This window comes from Cucurbita pepo, chromosome 11, assembly GCF_057944985.1.
Source record: "Cucurbita pepo subsp. pepo isolate OVF chromosome 11, ASM5794498v1, whole genome shotgun sequence".
Taxonomy (NCBI): domain Eukaryota; kingdom Viridiplantae; phylum Streptophyta; class Magnoliopsida; order Cucurbitales; family Cucurbitaceae; genus Cucurbita; species Cucurbita pepo.
Window position 1 is genome coordinate 16,377,530 of NC_141808.1, and position 18,489 is coordinate 16,396,018.

The window sequence follows — 18,489 nt, forward strand, 5'->3', positions numbered from 1 at the left end:
AAAATGTCACAAACACGACCTGACCTAACTCGACTCGACACGACCCGATCTAACCCAACCCAACCCAACCCAACCCGGGACGATGGGATTCACAATTTAACCTCCCATCATCTTTCTTATTAACTAAAGAATTTGATGCCATTATGAAGACGACTCCCACGTTACCTTGTTTGGCAAGCAAGAAAAAGAAAAAAGAAGAAATGAAAAAGGAAATTTGACCCCACAAGCAGGCGTCTGCCGATTTCTCGACCACAAAAAACTCCCCTTTCCCACCGCTAAATATCTCTCCACGTCGCCTCTTTTCCCAAGTCCACATCTTCTTCAACACCCAATTATTCAAATCAAATCACCACCGAACCCCGCAAATAAAACCCTTCTAAGGTATCTTTCAGAAACTCAACAATCAACAATGGCGAATAAAGAGATGGAAGTCATGAAGGACGTCGACCTTGAGAGGTACATGGGTCGGTGGTACGAAATAGCCTCATTTCCATCGAGGTTCCAGCCCAAAAATGGAGCTAATACCAGAGCGACCTACACCCTGAGAGACGAACGGACGGTGAATGTCCTAAATGAAACATGGGTTGATGGCAGGAGAAGTTTCATTGAGGGTACTGCTGTTAAAGCTAACCCTGATAGCAATGAAGCCAAGCTCAAAGTTAAATTCTATGTTCCTCCATTCTTGCCCATCATTCCTATTGTTGGAGATTACTGGATTTTGTATCTTGATCATGATTATCACCATGCTTTAATTGGCCAGCCTAGCAGAAACTATCTCTGGGTATGACTAATTTTCTCTCTACAATACATATTTTGTGCTAGTTGAGCTATATTTAGACTGACCGCTAAATACTACAAGTTTCAAGTGTATTGCTAGTTGAGCTATATTTAGGTAACCGCTAAATACTACAAGTTTCAACACTTTAGGTGAACGCTAAATACTACAAGTTTCAAGTGTATAGTTGAGCTACAAGTTTCAAGTGTATGGCTAGTTGAGCTATATTTAGGTTGCCTGTGAAATACTACAGGTTTCATTTCGAAACCCGATAGCCAAACTGTTGATTTTGGTGAAAAAGGATAATGGGATGTTTCTGAATTGTTCTTTGATGGTGTTTTCTTGACAGATATTGTGCAGGGAGAATCATTTGGATGAGGAGATATATAATGAACTAGTGGAGAAAGCTAAGGAACAAGGTTATGATGTGAGCAAGCTTCGTAGGACAACACACACTGACCCTCCAGAAGGAGATGAAGGTCCTAAAGATACTAAAGGAATATGGTGGATCAAATCAATGTTTGGAAAATGATCAAACTTTGAAGGAAAGTAAGTTGAATATTGTACCTTTGAGTTCAATGGGTTTGTTAAATTTCACCACTTTGGTTTGTATCCAGTGAAGATTTTGTGCTTGGTTTTGTGGAATGGTTGAAACGAGTCAGTCCTTTGTGCTGTGTGTATAGAGTCTCCCAGATATTGTATTTGCTGAATAGTTCTTTATGAAGCTGGGATTGTGAGCTCAACATTTTACTGTTGGACTACCAGGTTCTGAACTTTCCCAGTCCTGTGAAGATGAAATTTGAATAGATATGCAATTTACTTACATATAACCTGCAAACTTTTCTATGCGAAACTACAACTCTTCTGTTCAATATCAATAGGTTGATTGTTTCACTCCTATATCTTTCGAGAGGAAAAGAAGATCTCTGAGAGCTGTTTCCTGGATCCAAAAGAGAGTATTTGGGTTCTCCCAATAACTAAAAAGTGTATTATGCCTGAGTCTAATCGGGGTTCGCGGTGGTGGAGGAACAGGATTGGAAAAAAGAAGAATTCCAGTTGTAAGATATCTAATGAAACCATCTTCTTTTGTCAACCAAACAGAAAAAGTGTTTTGGTTCGATGGTTCAACGTTTAGAAGTAAAATGAACATAATAGTTGATCCTAAAAGACATAATTTATCCTAAAAGTACAGTTATTTTCCAAGACCATTGCCTGTGAAAGGGTTCTTCAAACTAGGTAGCCCTCCAGCTAGAAGTACATATGAAATTGAACATAGTTTTCTCTCATGTAGTGATAGAATACTCCAAAACTCAAGAAGTTCATTCAGATTAAGAGAAGCAAAGAAGAGATATAGAGGTTGAGGTTTAAGAAGGTGTATATAAAGGCAGGCTAGTCTCCAGTTTTGATGCCATTTAGTTTGGCAAACAATGAGAGTTCCATACATAACCTGGCAAAATCAACCACTGAATCAATAGATAAGTGTACAAATCCCTTCTCTAACTATAAGAATCAAATCACTGGATAAAAGATTTAATAGAATTGAAGGGATATCAGATGTATGGTAAGATATACTCACTTTCATTCATTACACCAACTTCATTGAAAGAGGTTAGCTTTCATTTTCCCCCACAGATTATAGGCTTCACCACAATCCCAATAACCCAATACCTTCATTTTCCAACTAATTTTTCTGTAATTCTCTTCTACCCTCCTTGATTAGACCCTTTCTCTGAGTTGTGAAAGGGAGAGAGATGAACAGACCAAGTTTTAACAGTTCAAACATATTCACATCATTAGAAAGAAAAGATAGAATTGAATTGAAAGATATATTTGAAGAATCAAACCACTAGAAACTTCTTTCGAACTATTAGGCAGTTGTTAGCTCTCTTACTTCACAAGAGAAGAAATGTGACCATGTAGGGCCAAATATTGTACTATACACAGAGAAATCATTACAATAACATATCTAAAATAAAAAATAAAATCAATTGAACAAGATATTCTCAAAATGCCAGTCGAGGTTCCTACCAAACAAATAATAGATCTGCACTTTCAAAGGTTATGCCTACATACGGAAGAGCATCTACAATAGCTTGGAATCTGAATTACCAGAATGGTAGCCTCGCTGAAGTTATGTTCACTTTATATGAAAGCAGCTAGTTCCAAGATCTTCACAGAAGAAGTTCCAGATGCCTTCCATTTTTCTTCACAGAACAGCACGTCCGAAACCAAGCACTCTGCATAAAGTCTTTCAGAGATTTCTCGAGGAAAGGAGCGCACAAATCACAATTGGACATTCAAATCTAATGTTTAATATATTGACATGATACAAAACACTAACTCCGTGATCACTTAAACAATAATAAGCGTCATGAGGCTGCTACCGAGCGAGTTGATAAACGCCCAAGGCCGAGACCTAAGCCCAATGGGACACCATCTTTTTTAGCTTTTCCATGGTTACTGTGACTACAATTTGAAGAATGAGTATGGCCGTGATGGCTGGTTGTATTCTTAGAATTCACATTTACTGCTATGTGGTTGTTTCCATTGGTGTTGTGAGAATGAGAGTCTCCATTCTGCAAGATTGAATTCATCGGTGTAGACATTGCTTCCATCTCTTCTGAATGCGACGAGCCTTCATTATACTCCACGTCTTCATTGTATCCCTTAATCAGAAAGTCAGAACAGTTTTTCTTGATCCCATGATCATAAGGGTTCCTAAACCGACCTCCAGGACCGCGCAAATAGCTATACCGCATAGCATTTGCCATTTCGTTTGTAGTAATATTACGAGATATCTGGTGACATCAAGGCAAAATTTTCGCTCGTAAGCACCAAAATGGAATTAAAAAAACCAACCAAAGCACATAGTAAACACGCCAAGTTTACAAGTTCCAAAAGAGTCCACAGATATAGAAAATACCTGAGATGCTTGGACAATTGTTAAGACAATCACACCAAAGAAGAGGAAGAAATCAACGATAAGAAATGATATAGCACCAACATGATGATTGCCAACATGGTTAATCCAAGCTCCAAAAGACGATGGAGAGGATGGATCAGTTATAACTCCTGAAAGTGATTTATCGTCAAAGATTAAGGCACGTGGGAATCCAAAATGCAAAATGACAGACATAAATCATTGTTCAAGTCATTTAGAAACATACTTGTAATAGTAACTGCTCCAGTGATCACCATTGCTGAAACTTCAAGAACAAGAAATATAAAGAAATCCCGTTTGTTTTTCTGTGTCAAATATTGATTAGCCACATTAAACCTCAGATTGTATGAATATATCGAAGCAAAAATACAATGCAAACGCATAGCAGCCTTCAATACAAAGAAGAGAAGCACTTGGCAGTGTTTTCCCAACACGATTTATGATTCTATGCAAAAGGGATTGTGAGAATTAGAAGCACCTTTTCCTGACTGTTTCTTGCGCAGGGGCTATTCTGTAGGTCAGGGATTGTTATTAATTCATCCAGAAAAAGTATATTAAGCTAAACAGAACATATTTTAGGCTCCAGAGGTTTGACAAAGAGGAAGAAGGAACTTTGAATTTTTAGGCCTGGATAACAGCATGCCGTGTGGAATCATTTCATTTACTAAGCAACATTTTATTTTCCCTCTTATGAAGATATCTCATATTCTTTCTTTATTTGTCGACGTGTCAGGTTGAGTTAGGTTGGGAGATTAGTAACTTGCATACCACCAAAAAGTTCTAATCCCCCAACCCGAGCATGAGACATTCTCCTATCAACCTCAACTGGTATGACTAAAAAGGGAAACTAGGGAAGTGCTCATCCTCCTGTTATCTTTTATGTTAATTAGAAATGAATTTTATTTCTGAATTCAATAAAAATAAATAAGTGCAGTCTCACGTTGAGCCACCACCCTAAACTTGATAATGAAGAGAAAAGTTATGCTTATTATTAAAATTTACAGCTTTCGCTGCAAAGGCCGCAGTTCAGCTATTTATATTTCATTATGGCACATCTGTACTTCAAAACTATCAAGTCAATTGGAGGGTTGCTTGTAACTCCATTGGCTAGTTCCTAGATGAGTTCCTCTTACCAGTATTTTTTTTAGGTAAGTGATTTTTTTTAACTAATAAAATGAAGGAACAAACATGAAAATGTCCATCATATATGATATTGTACCTTGCCAATACAATTGGATACCCAAGGGCAGTGATGGTCGAATTGTTCAACACATCGATTACAAGTTGAACAGTGCTTTGCACGAAGAGGCCTGACAATCTAAGCATGATATCAAATCAAGTTAATAATGTGCTTAAAATTAAATTAACAATTCTAAAAGAAATTATACAAAACACAATCAACAATCAGAAACAGAACGCACCTTGCAAGTAGCACAGAGCTGAGACCAATTCCCAGCAAGCAAAGCGGGGTTGTTGATCTCAATCTTCAATAAAGGTTCCTAATAGAAAGAAATGAACAAGTTAAGCTTTCACCTTAGGCATCAAGATAACGATAAAGAAAGAAGATTGCCCAATTGTAACAATAGAACAGGAACTCTTTCAATTCTACAGAAGCAATTACTGAAAAACGAGGAAAGATGTATGCATAATTGTTCCTCTAAAAAATTACTTTCGATAGAAGCCTAGAGAAAAAATAAATAAACGCACATCATCTTTCATATTCTGAGAGTCGTGCACATCCATTCTAATGAAACCTGGATCTTTGCTGCAGATTAACAAAAAAAAATGAACATGTTGTTATTAGCAAATGAATCAAACTCTGCAATTACGATCTATACATATCCCACAGCTAAAGGAATGGTCGTCTTTAAGGAAGTTTCCACACCTACTACATCTATAAAACATAAGAAGACCTGTAGTTGCTAAAATAACACCCATCCATGCAAGAAAGGCTAAGCCAGCCGTTAACACTGGCAGATTTGATGCTGTGGGAAAAATGCAAAACAAATGTGATTAATTAATTAAAAAGATAAAGAAGAGTACAGACTTGACTGTTATGTAAAGTTTATGGAAATACCCAGAATGACGGAATGAATATATGTGACCAGCAACAGGAAGATTAAACACCAAAGTACAGGGGCAAGTCCTAGCTTTGACAATTTTCCAAGGCAGCTATTTCCATCACAACGTTTTTCAAGCAGCCTTCTAGCATTTCCCTGAAGAGTCCAAAAGCAGAAAATTATTAGTTTCCCTTTACATAAGAAACAAATGTTAATCAAATACACCGAAAAAGGAAGATAAGGAGTCATACAGAAATAGAACAAGAAAGAAAATATATGTATATATACCATTTAAATAAGGAAAAAATCACTGAACCAGAAATATATTTCAACTACATCGTCATAACCCAAAAGGGAAGCCAAGATAATCACTCTGAACCACGCATCAAACATATCTTCTAAATCCTTTCACTTTCTTTCGTTTCAAGTACCCCAAAGTGTTGCCATAACATCACTAACAAATCAAGTGTCCCTCCTCTTAATCCTCGAGCTTTTGAAAATTTATTTACAAAAACCATAAATTCTTCATGCCAGCCTTGGAATTCCCTTGCCTTATAAGAAACAAGATGTATATAAAAGATGAACGAGGAGGAAAAAAGCCTACAGGCAGGAGGAAGAGAAAACCCACTCCCAAGAGAGCTACTAATAAAAAGGCTTCCAGGTACAACTTCGGCACAATAACAAGTGAAATTTAGAGAAATATTCTTTTAAAAAAATCAACCTGAAGAAGAAATGAAATGGCAGATATAATAAGAAGAATGAAAGAAAATAAACTAAAGGCCTTTAATTCAATCAATATCATTAAATCACAGAGTAAGAGAATTGTAATCAACTAAATGATAAAAAAAAAAAAGAACTAAAGTCTTCACATGAAAAACACAAAATAACATACTAATTTCAAAACAAGAAAGAAAAATAATTCAAGCGTAAAAAACAAATCTGATTTGGTTTCAACATACAAGAAAAAAAGCAACTTGTCTGTGGTTCTTATCAGAAGCAAGTTGTGCAGGCGTAAGGCCAGTATTATCAGTCACCATCAAATCCTCTTTCTTTCCAGCTTGCACTAATACTGTACATGCCTCTAAATTACCCCTAATAGCTGCCCAATGGAGAGGAGTGCAACCTGAAAGAAGAAGGAACCATGAGATTTAAAACACTTGTTCTAAAAAGAGTGCTTACACATTATCTCTAAACTAGAAGGCATATATTTTTTTTCCTTGGGTAAAGCTTTTTAAGCCCTCCACACATTACCTTCTTTATCTTGACGTCCGCGATATGCATCCAAAAACAAGAGAAGTCGTATACAATCAGCAAAACCTTTGTATGCAGCCCTACAAGAATCCACATAAAGAATCAACTGAGAAAGGATTATAAATCATAAAAGAATTGGTTCTGAATATATCAAAAGACATATTCAGTACAGCACCCATTGATTTGGGTTAGGGAAGTCCCAAGTGTGTAAAACGGTGCAAATTGTTTAGGACCATATCAAAATCGGGATTACCCATAATATTACAAAACAACAAGGATGAGAAACATAAAACCAAATAGAAAGTAAGATATCATGATCATAGCACAATACCAAGAAAAAAAACCACATTCATAACCATATATGCATAAATATGGATGATAGAACTACCACTTTCACAATTTGAAGCATTGTAAAAAACTAGTACCAGTGTAAAGGGCTTCTCCCATCATTATCAGGAACATCGGGATCCGCATTCCATTTTGAAACAATATGATAGAGAAAAGCCGTCTGACCATATTGAGCTGCAACGTGAGTTGTCTGCAATCAAGTCCATATAGTTACAATTAGTATGATAGAAGGCAACTTTCAATTGATCTACTTAACTGACTATCAATTTAATGTTGAACAAATTTTTTAATTGAAAAAGAATGCCTCAAACATTAGCTAGAAATCTGAGATTCAAAAAAGAAGATAAACACCACCTAGTTAATTGTTTGGGAATAAGTTTCTGAATAGAAATTAGTGTCAGGTGACTCAATAAACCATGAAACACAGACATCCTAACCACCTATCTGAGCACTCAACAAAAATGAATAACCTATATGTTCTCATATACCACCAATCGACTATGGACACAGTAACAAAATCGTCAATAGCAGTATCAGACACCTGGGGGGATACAAATGTTGCAGAACACAATTCTTATTATATCCAGGTCTACTTATTTCTCATACAATTTTGCAGGCAGTTTCAAGAACAAACTCGAATTTCTATCGATGTATTAATGATTGTCTTCTTCCTAGGTCATATAAATTCATGAACAGGATACTAAAGGAATTAACAATCATTTAATTGCCAGAAAGGAAATAAACACGACCTGATAGCCATACATATCAGCAGCATTGACAACAGCTCCCTCTTGAAGTAAAACCTCAACCACCTGGATGGCTCCACGAACAGCACTCCAATGTAAGGCTGTTTGCCCAGTATGATCCGTCGCATTTACATCACCTCCATGCTGGAAAATGATACAATATCAAACTTACTAAACAGCTAATATAAATGACAATACATGTTTTAAATCTCGTGCCTCCGTTCTGAGCATATAGACATCATTTAAAGGATCAAGCATTGCCTCACCCATCCAAATATTTTTGTTTTGGAGGGAAGAAACGGATTATAAAACTCAAGTCCACATTAACCAATAAACAGATAGAAAACCAATACTTCTAAAAAATTCGATCCAGAAACTACCATTCATGAACTCACTTAAACAAAATGAATCCAGAGAAAAAGCATGTTAATCCCCCATTACATTACACACAGCCCATCAAATAACAGATGAAACAAAACAAAAATCGATTAAAACAAAAAAGAAATCCTATGAGATGAATGCAGGAAGGAAGGAAATCAAATTTTCCAAACGACCCACAACAGATAAAAAGACGCAGATTGGAAAGACGAACCTCAATAATATAACGAGCAGCGGCAGTGCGATTATTAAGAGCAGCCCACTGAAGAGCATAGTATCCAAGGCCATCGGGCTCAGAAACAGAGCAACCCTCGCACTCGACCAATCTCTGAAGCTTCTCCAAATCGCCATAAGCCGCAGCCGTATAGACATCATTCCTCAAGCTCTCCTCGCCGTCGCCATCACCTTTGGCAGAGGAAGCAGAGGCAGTCTGCGAGGGCTCGTGATCCCGCGATTGAACCTCGTCGACGACCTCAATTTCCGAAGACATGATTTAAAAATTACAAAATGTGGTTGGGATGAATCCGGTGGGTCTAGGGTTTGCAAGATCGGAAGGATTCGAACGAATTGAAGATTGAAGAATGGGAATTGGATAGAAGAGGATTTAGGGTTTTTCCGGGAATGACAAAGGAGACTGATCGTCGCCGTCCGTCAGCGTTGACTGTGAGAAGGGTGGCTGTAACGGAGGAGAGAGAGAGACAGAGAATCCAAGCCGTCTACGACGGAAAAGGATAATGATTTAATATCCATTAATTCCTTTTTGTTTTTTTCATTGTTTGTTAATGTTCAGTTAATTATTATTTTTCTAAAAAAAAAAGAGTTAATTAAAATTTTTAAATCATTTATTCATTATTCGTGTAATTAAAAATTAAAAATAAATCCCTATATTTGGTAGTTTTTTAAATATTATATTTAATATCCTTAACAATCAAACATTGGTTCAAACTTTCGAGCTTATTGTTTCGACCTAATAAGATTCTGTTCTAAAAATGTCGGGACCCTTCGTCATTATCTCGTCTACTACCGAATCATAGTCGTATATTTTCTATATCTATTCGACTCCAAGATCCAAATTGAGGTTTACTGTCTGTCGCCTTCTCGATTTCTACATATCTGATTGTGGCACAGCAGTCGATTGAGTCGAACCTCCACGTCCAGGTTTCGTAGTAAATTCTAACATAATCTTACTTATAATATTGTCTTACTCTAAAATTTTATCAAAATTTTACTTTATAATATTATTTTTTAAATTGAATTTTCAAAGTGAAAATTGTTATACTTTTTAAAATTAAAAAAAAAATAATACAAAAATAACCTAATTAATAAAAATGGGTTGTTTTCAAGATATTTGCATTTCTAATAAATAATAATTTATGTATTTTTATTTTTGGTTTATTTAAGGTTACTATTTTAATTTTACCCTCAGCATATTAAAAAATTTCAATTACGCCATTAAAACAGTTAAAATTTAGACATTAAAAACGACACGTGAATGTTCTCGACTCTACCTCAACTCTGTCGTCAACAAACTCCATTTTTTTTTTCCGAGTAACATGTCGGAATAACATAAATACATATCCAAATATGTCAACAAAATAACATTTTCATGACAAGCAGATTTTACGTCAACGAGAATGAATAAATTCGAGAAATTAATAAAAATGAATCAATTTATATTTTTTTTATTAATTTGTAATTATTTTTTTTTATTATTCCACTTCGAACCAGCTTGAAATATAATTATTTGTCTCCATATTAACAAAAATGATAATTTTATTATTTTTGAATAAATAATAAAATAAAGAAAAAATCACTTTAATTCAATAAAAAAAAAACGGTAATCAACCATTTTATTATAGAAATTTTCTCTAATTCGCATTAATCAATTTATATATTAATGGTTTCAAAATAAAATTTGTGGATAAAATTATTAGTTTAAAATTTTAATTAAATATTTGACTTTTCCGGGTCGGGTCGGGTCGGGTCTGAGCGAAATCCAACCGAAAAGATCCGAGTCCGAAAATTTGAATTAAAAAAGAAACCCTAAAAAAATAGACGCAAATAAATTTGATTGGAGGACAATGTATCTCTTTTATTATTGTTATTATTTATTTATTTATTTATTATTATTTTATATTTCAGATGCAAACAAAGGCAAAGCCCTAATCGGACCAAACCCTAGGGTTTACTCTAACCGGACCACTAAACCCATCTTTTTCTCTCAATTTTCCAGAAAAAACCATTCCCTTTCTTCATCTTCTTCCAGGTCCCGCTCTCCTTCTGCAACTACCCTCTTCATTTCTCTTCGTTTTCCCGTTCTTCTCTTCAATTTGAGCTTGTTTTTCTCTCGCGGTGATGGAGTTGGAAGGCGTGGGCTACTGCGTGGACGACACCTCTCTGTGGTTTCGCTCTGTTTTGGAAGCTCTGACGGTGGAGACTGTTCTCACCGCTGCAAACTCTCTTTCTTGGTTTTTGGCCACGGTGAGCTCTTTCTTTCACTTTGTTCTTTGATCGCTTTTGTTCTTTTATGGATTCTACTGGTTTCTAGTCCTGATTTTTCTTGTTCTTGCTTGAATTTAGTGGCTATTTGCATTTCCTTTTGTTGACTTTGTTCATTTCTTATGCCTTCTTTTACCTTCTTGACGTTTGCTGCTTACTTGCCTTTGTTGTGCTTGCTTGCTTGTTTGTTTCTTATGGCCGTTCGTTACTTACAATTGCTACAGACGTGAAGTTTTAACTGGAAATCTTGAGGCTTGACTTGTGTTTGTGGAGCCTGAGAGAAGTGTTTGGTTGGTTTCCAGTGGATTAATGTGGATGAGAAGCTAATTCTTCTTTGCACGTTTTGTTTCAACTTATTTTCAAAATTGCGACGAGGAAGAAGCTTTTCTTCTTCAAGCTTTCACCATTCCCTGCTTATATCGTTCTCGATATTCCTTGTGAAAATATTTTCGAGTTCTTTCCACCTTTTTGAATTGGGAAAATCTCGCTTATTGGAGCCTGCTACGTTAGAAATGATAATTTGAAGCTCTTGGAGGTCCATGTTGATGGGTCGAGTACAGAATTTGCCTCTACTGTTGTGTGGAATGGCCGATCTTTTGGACTTTGGGTGTACTTTCATCTTTAAAAGTTGTACATTTTAGTTTATCTCTTATGCCTTTTGTTTGTCAATTTGAGCTATATCCTTGGCGCTTGGTGGTTTTGGTTGCAAATTCAGTTTCCTCTATGTTAGAATCAGTTGTTTGAACAACACTTATGCTTTCTGATTGCTTGTGGGCAATTTCGTTTGATGTTTTTGCAATCAATGAAAGTCAAACATAGTTATGTTGGAATCCTTAAATTTTTTTCTTTCGTAACACATCGATCGATCGACCGACCTGTTACCTTAGGGTGAACCAGCAAATTCCACAGAATTTTCCATATATGTTTCTGTAAATCTCACCTGATAAAAGAATTCCTTTTCTTCTAAAAGAATTCCTTTTCTTCTAGGCTGTTGGGGAATTTGATTGCGTTATGATATTCTGATTATACTCTTTGATGAGCCATCATAGTCACAGTGCGTGATGTTAATTGAATGCAATGAACAAGAAATTTAGATCTCAATTCATTTTCCAACATAATTAAGTTTTCTTCAGGCAGGAGCTCTGTTAAATGATGTCAATGCTCCACCAGGATTCGCTGCAATTGGGAAAAAGTAATAAAAGCTTCATATTGTTTATGTCATTTTACTTTCTATTCTTAGTTAGTTCTGAGATTTCTGATTTGTACTTCTCTCTTAGGTTTCCTTTTGAAGAACTTCACGCAAAGAATAATCCTGATAAGGAAAATGTAGATGGCAGTGAATCAGAGGATGATAAAGATGGAGATGAAGTTGATGATGACGATGATGATGATGCAAATGGCCCGGATGGTGGGGAAGATGTAGAAGATTTCTCGGCCGGAGAAGGGGACGATGGTGATCTAGAGGATGACCCTGCAGCGAGTGGCAATGGAAAGGCAGGAGGTGATGAGGAAGACGATGGAGAAGAAGATGACAATGATGAAGACGACGACGACGACGATGAGGATGAGGACGATGAAGATTTCTCGGCTGACGAAGTGGATGAGGTTGATCAGGAAGATGGCCCTGTAGCACGTGGAAATGGAAGAATAGAAGTCGGTGAGGAGGACGAAGATGATGAAGATGACGACGATGACGACGACGATGGAGATGAGGATGATGACGACGACGAAGAAGAGGAAGATGACGAGGATGAAGACGATGATGAGGAAACACTCGAACCACCGGCGAAGAGAAGGAAGTGAGAATGGTGATTGGCTCTTTTCCTTTTCCATTATCAGTTGTGCCCTTCCCCATTGTATCAGGAGTTGGAAGTTATCAGTGAGGGGAATTTAGCTAGTCAGCCTTCAAATTTAGAGGTGACATTGTTCTTAGTGAACTTCCTATATTTATGTTGTGGATCGACATTATATATCACAATTTGTTCTCTCTAGAATCCCAAAATCTTCAATAGTTTAACAACCAAAAAATGTGTTATAAAATTTTCTTTGCCCGATTATATATATACACGTGTATGTGTATGTGTATGTATATGTATGTGGGACGAACCGAAAGTGTTACGATGTCTAACTGCACACTAACCTAAATCCCACAAAGGGTGTTGGTCAATTAAGACAAATAGGACGGTGGTCATGGAAGTTGAAATCCGCTAAGGAGTGTGTAACAACTCACTTGCCGGATCAACTAGCTCCAAAAATGGAGGGTAACAACTCACCTGCCGGATCAACTAGCTCTAGAAATGGATGGCACTAAAGGGTGCGACCTATACCTATACATATATAGCTAACCATATTTAGAATGATTACGTTTTTTAATTAGGGTGGATTGATCCGGGATTGATAACATGAACTAATTCACCTTTATAAAGAAATGTTTCGTTCTCCTCTCCAACCGATGTAGGATCTCACAATCCACCCCCTTGAGGATCCAGCGTCCTCGCTAGCACACCATTCGGTATCTGGCTCTGATATCATTTATAACATCCCAAGCCCACCGTGAGCAAATATTGTCCGCTTTGACCCGCTACATATTGTCGTTAGCCTCATGATTTTAAAACATGTCTACTAGAGAGACGTTTCCATATCCTTATAAGAGATGTTTCATTCTCCTCTTCAATCGAAGTAAAATTTTACGATTAAGGTTTATATTTATTTGTTATTATTTCAAATTTTTTTAATTTTATGCTCTTTTAATGAAATTAAAAGATTTGTTAGATATAATTTAAAATTTTAAAAATTTAAAGTTATTTATATTTGTTTTTGCAGTTGCAAACAAAACCCTAGGGTTTACCCTAACTGGACTAAACCCAACTTTTCTCCCAATCTCAGAAAATCTATTCACATTTCTTCCCCTCTTTCTATCTGCATTCACTGATAGGCCCATCTCTCTCTCTCCCTCTCTCTGCGACCTTCCCTTCTTCTTCTTCTTCTCTCTCCTTTTCTTGCTATTGTCCATTTCAGTTCACTTTTGAGCTCGTTTTTGCGGCAATGGAGTTGGAGGGTGTCGGCTTCATGGAAAGAACCATGTGGGTGTCTTCTGTTTTGGAAGCCATGGTGATGGAGACTGTTTTTGCCACTGCAAACTCCCTCGCTTGCCTTCTTGCGGCGGTAACCCCTCATTTTGACCTTACTCTTTAATGGGGTTTCGTTTTATCACGGATTTTACTCATTTTAGTCATCGTTCTTACTTCTTGAAGCTTAATTTTCCTTTACTTTCTTTTTACTTCTTGTGTTCTTTCTTTTGTTCTTTATAGCTTCTGAATTTATTGCCGTTGTTCTTACTTCCTGAAGCTTAAATTTCTTTGCTCTTTGCGGGTTCTTTGACTTACTTTTGCGTTTGCATTTGGAGTCGTACCCTTACTCGTTTGTTTTCTTTTCTGGTTAAATACTTCCTTGAAGAACAACCCGGTTCTCTGTCATTACTCTTTTTTGGGTGCTTTATTCGGGAAATTTTAGCTGAAACTATTAAGAATTGACCTATCTTTTAAGTGTAAGTGTTTTCTGTAGTGATAAATGTGAATGGAAGGCAATTTTTCGCCCATCTTGTTGACTGTTTTATCTCATTGTGACCAAGAACAAGCCGTCTTTGTCAGGATTTTGCCATTCTGTATTTAGATTAAACATGATATTCTTGTGCAAATCCTCTTGCTTTTCTGCCCCACATTTGTTGAATCTTGGATATCCTACTTCTTTTGAGGATAGAATGTTTGATATGAGAAATTGATGTTTTTGGTAGCTATATTTATCTGGTTCATGTTGATGGGTGTATGTTAACGAATGACTTATTGTAATAGCCCAAGCTGTTGGTAGATATTGTCCGCTTTGGCCTGTTAGTCGTCAGCCTCACGGTTTTAAAACATGTTTGCTAGGGCGAGGTTTCCTCACCCTTATGAGGAATGTTTCGTTCCCCTCTCCAACTGATGTGGGATCTCACAATCCACCCCACTTGAGGGCAGCGTCTTCGCTGGCACACCGCTCGGTGTCTGGCTCTGATACTATTTGTAATAGCCCAAGTCCACCGTTAGCAAATATTGTTCGCTTTGGCCCGTTAGTCGTCAGTCTCACGGTTTTAAAACGCGTCTATTAGGGAGAGTTTTTCATACCCTTATAAGGAATGCTTCGTTCCTTTCTCCAGCCGACGTCCACACTTATCTAGTCAAATTTTCCTTGGGGCATGCTTAAATGATGTTTAATACTATTCATTTCATGTGGTTTTTGTCGATCAAGATTCAGCTGTCCCTTGCACTTAGTGATTGTTTGTTGTTGTTGGAAGTTCATTTTCAATTTCTTAGAATTTCTTGTCTAATCGTCTCATGCTTTCTAGTTTTTTTTTTTTTTTTTTGGGTGTTTTGCTGTTTGGCACTTGGAATCAGAATCATTGTCCAAATCAACTCATGTTTTCCAGTTTCTTGTGGCCTCCTGTTCTAACATCTCCTTAAAAGCTTGATCTTATTGGACTGCTTAACGAGACATATCTGGAAGTTTTCTTAATTTTCTGATTAGTTGTTCTAGACAAGACATAGCTGGATGTCTTGTTTTTTCTTTCTAATGCTTGCTCTTGAAATTTATCATCTAGAATGCAATTTTCTGATCTTGTTTGAGACAATTCCGAGACAGAACATGATCTTGAGACTTTAATGATCCACTTTCCAACATGATTGTGTTTTCTTCAGACAGGTGCTCTGTTAAATAATGCCAATGCCACACCAGGGTTGGCTGCAATTGAGGAAAGGTAATAAAATTTCATGTCATTCATATGTTTTTACTTTAATGTTCTGAGATTACTGATCTTCTCTCTTCTCCTAGGTTTCCTTTCTCTGAACTTCACAAAAAGGAACGCCCCGATCAGGAAAACAAAGATGGTAGTGAAACGGAGGATGATGAAGATGACGACGATGACGATGATGCAAATGATCAGGATGACGACGACGACGACGAAGATTTTTCCGGAGGTGAAGAAGGGGATGATGGTGATCCAGAGGATGATCCTGAAGCAAATGGCGACGGAAGAGCTGGAGGTGATGAGGAAGATGATGATGAGGACGACGACAATGGAGAGGACGAGGACGACGATGAGGACGAGGAAGAAGACGAGGAGGAGGAAGACGAGGAGGAGGAAACACCTCAGCCACCAGCTAAGAAGAGGAAGTGAGAATATTGATTGGCCCTCCACGTCATCGAGTTTCGAGCAGCGAGGGAAGTTTAGCTAGTGTAAGCCTTTGGTTTAGGGGTAGAAACATTGTTGGCCTTGTTGGTAATGAACTGCGCAGCTTATGTTTGTGATGTTATGGATCCATGTTATATATAACATTTCTTTTGGTAAACTAGTTAAGCAAATTTCCATTGATATGGCAAAATTGTGTATTCATACGAGCATCGAGCTAAGAACTAAGTTCAATTATAAAAATCTTAAAGTTCGAAGCTCTAATTAGAGTGACACTTCTTACCGTTTAGGTTGATCGGGTCTAACGGTTCTTTTGAATACCCATTTCTACATAATCACAGTATTTTAACTCAGTTCATACACAAACCAAGCTAGAAAAGCTTCCAAGTATCAGTTTAACAACATTAAATACACAAATAGTCATGAAGCAATGAAAGAGTACAAAGGGGTTTTCAGAAACTTGATGAACAAAATGTCTTGTAATTAAAATTCAGATTACAAATGAGTATTTGAGATGAATGGAATACAAACCAATGTTAAAACTTGCTCAATAACACATGAACAGGATTTTAAGAACTAGTTTCTTAGATCATTTCATTTGACATCTTATTTGACCTCTGATTTCGGATTTGTTTGGTGTTTGATTCTTGTTTCATCTTCCAACGACATGATGAGATATGAATTTAGTTTCATGTTCTGTGATGTTCCACGTTGGTTGGGGAGAAGAACAAACCACCATTTATAAGAGTGTGAAAACTTTCCCCTAATAGACGCGTTTTCAAGTCTTGAGGGGAAGCCCGAAAGGAAAAGCCCAAAGAGGACAATATTTGCTAGCGGTGGATTTGGGTCGTTACAAATGGTATTAGAGCCAGACACCGGACGATGTGCTAGCCTTCTCGCTGTTCCCCGAAGGGGGTAGACACGAGGCAGTGTGCCAGTAAGGACGTTGGGCCCCAAAGGGGGGTGGATTTGGGGGGAATCCTATATCGATTGGAGGAAGGAAAGAGGGACAGCGAGGAAGCTGGCCCCGAATGAGGGTGGATTGTGATGTCCCACATTGGTTGGGGAGGAGAACAAATCACATAAGGGTGTGGAAACCTTCCTCTAGCAGACGCGTTTAAAGCTCAAAGAGAACAATATCTGCTAGTGGTGGATCTAAGGTTCAAACTAGGAATTTTAGTAAGCACAATTGTTTGAGTTTTTGTCTCCCCCGAAGAATCTGGTTATGTTTCTATCGAATTCCATTACTGAACAAGAACAAAACGATCCGATTCTGATGATAAAACTCAAAATCAAACACTTCAATTCATCTCGTATATTCTCCAGAAATTCTCATGTCAATCAGAAAAGAAACAAAAAAAAATATTTCAAACAAACCAAGAGAAATGTATGCCTCCTACAATACTAGCAAAAAGTTCACTTACTCTTCAGAATGGTAGCTTCTCAGATCGAAAAATTGCAGGATTTGTGGTAGATTCTTGAGAGACGGCTCCAAATTCCTCTTCCTCCTCCTCAAGTTCTCGACTAACGCCGCCGATTATTACTGCTCTGGACTTCAGAGAGATCACGAATCGGACTAATCCCCTACTGTTCCCGATTACGATGCGACTAATCAGAGATTTGAGAAGTCAAGAGAAAATACCGAGCCGCTGATCTTTGGAGCTGGGACGTTTGTTGCAATAGAGGTGATGGAGGAGAGAGGAGGCAGCAGCGACGGCTGCGCGTTTTCGAGTCGTTCGAGTTCTTCCTTGTCCTCCATTTTTTCACTAAGTTTATTATTATTATTTTGACAATATCATTTATTTTAAGAATTAAAAAAAAAAAATCAAATTTAACTCGAGGTATATATGAATGGTTGCTAACATACGTGTGTGTGCGCGCGCACACATGCATGCAATTAGAGGTTCGTATTGAGATATGGAATATGAACATCATGTTCGATCTCATTTAGCTAATTGGGGAAATTTTTCTACGTTTCCTCCTTTCTCGTCCACTCCCATTAATGTAATACACAGCAGGACGGGAACGTAGATTATAATCACATAATATACTTTTGTATTACATAATTTAGCGCTCGAAACTTGATCTAGGGACAAAAATGGAATTTCATCATTCCATTTAAAAATAAAAATAAAAAAGAATGGCCTCAAAAGGGAAAAAGGAAAACTAAAAACTAAAATAAAATAAAATAAAATCTTGAGTAGTTGGTCCCTTTTGGTCATAATTTATACAATTATCACATGTTTGAGTAATTTTTTCAATTATTATCC

The 18,489-nt window shown here is 37.1% G+C and overlaps 4 protein-coding genes across 4 annotated transcripts; 3 read left to right on the top strand and 1 right to left on the bottom strand.

The window, feature by feature from the left end:
* Positions 1 to 353: 353 nt before the first annotated feature.
* LOC111804797 (temperature-induced lipocalin-1) lies at positions 354 to 1,605 on the top strand. Its single transcript, XM_023689587.2, has 2 exons — positions 354 to 781; positions 1,125 to 1,605. The coding sequence occupies exons 1-2, from the start codon at positions 410 to 412 to the stop codon at positions 1,305 to 1,307; spliced, it is 555 nt and encodes a 184-aa protein (XP_023545355.2). The 5' UTR covers positions 354 to 409; the 3' UTR covers positions 1,308 to 1,605.
* Positions 1,606 to 2,584: 979 nt separating this feature from the next.
* On the bottom strand, positions 2,585 to 9,236 carry TIP1 (Ankyrin repeat family protein with DHHC zinc finger domain-containing protein). Its single transcript, XM_087128394.1, has 13 exons — positions 8,714 to 9,236; positions 8,125 to 8,265; positions 7,453 to 7,565; positions 7,028 to 7,107; positions 6,736 to 6,899; positions 5,794 to 5,932; positions 5,602 to 5,701; positions 5,424 to 5,481; positions 5,138 to 5,215; positions 4,936 to 5,034; positions 3,943 to 4,021; positions 3,699 to 3,847; positions 2,585 to 3,573 (listed from the first exon to the last, which is right to left on the bottom strand). The coding sequence occupies exons 1-13, from the start codon at positions 8,987 to 8,989 to the stop codon at positions 3,145 to 3,147; spliced, it is 1,905 nt and encodes a 634-aa protein (XP_086984520.1). The 5' UTR covers positions 8,990 to 9,236; the 3' UTR covers positions 2,585 to 3,144.
* A 1,428-nt stretch (positions 9,237 to 10,664) lies between these two features.
* Positions 10,665 to 12,992, top strand: LOC111806053 (uncharacterized). Its single transcript, XM_087128749.1, has 3 exons — positions 10,665 to 10,980; positions 12,132 to 12,190; positions 12,276 to 12,992. The coding sequence occupies exons 1-3, from the start codon at positions 10,855 to 10,857 to the stop codon at positions 12,799 to 12,801; spliced, it is 711 nt and encodes a 236-aa protein (XP_086984875.1). The 5' UTR covers positions 10,665 to 10,854; the 3' UTR covers positions 12,802 to 12,992.
* An 848-nt stretch (positions 12,993 to 13,840) lies between these two features.
* Positions 13,841 to 16,379, top strand: LOC111804802 (uncharacterized). Its single transcript, XM_023689593.2, has 3 exons — positions 13,841 to 14,163; positions 15,729 to 15,787; positions 15,862 to 16,379. The coding sequence occupies exons 1-3, from the start codon at positions 14,044 to 14,046 to the stop codon at positions 16,205 to 16,207; spliced, it is 525 nt and encodes a 174-aa protein (XP_023545361.1). The 5' UTR covers positions 13,841 to 14,043; the 3' UTR covers positions 16,208 to 16,379.
* Positions 16,380 to 18,489: the final 2,110 nt, after the last annotated feature.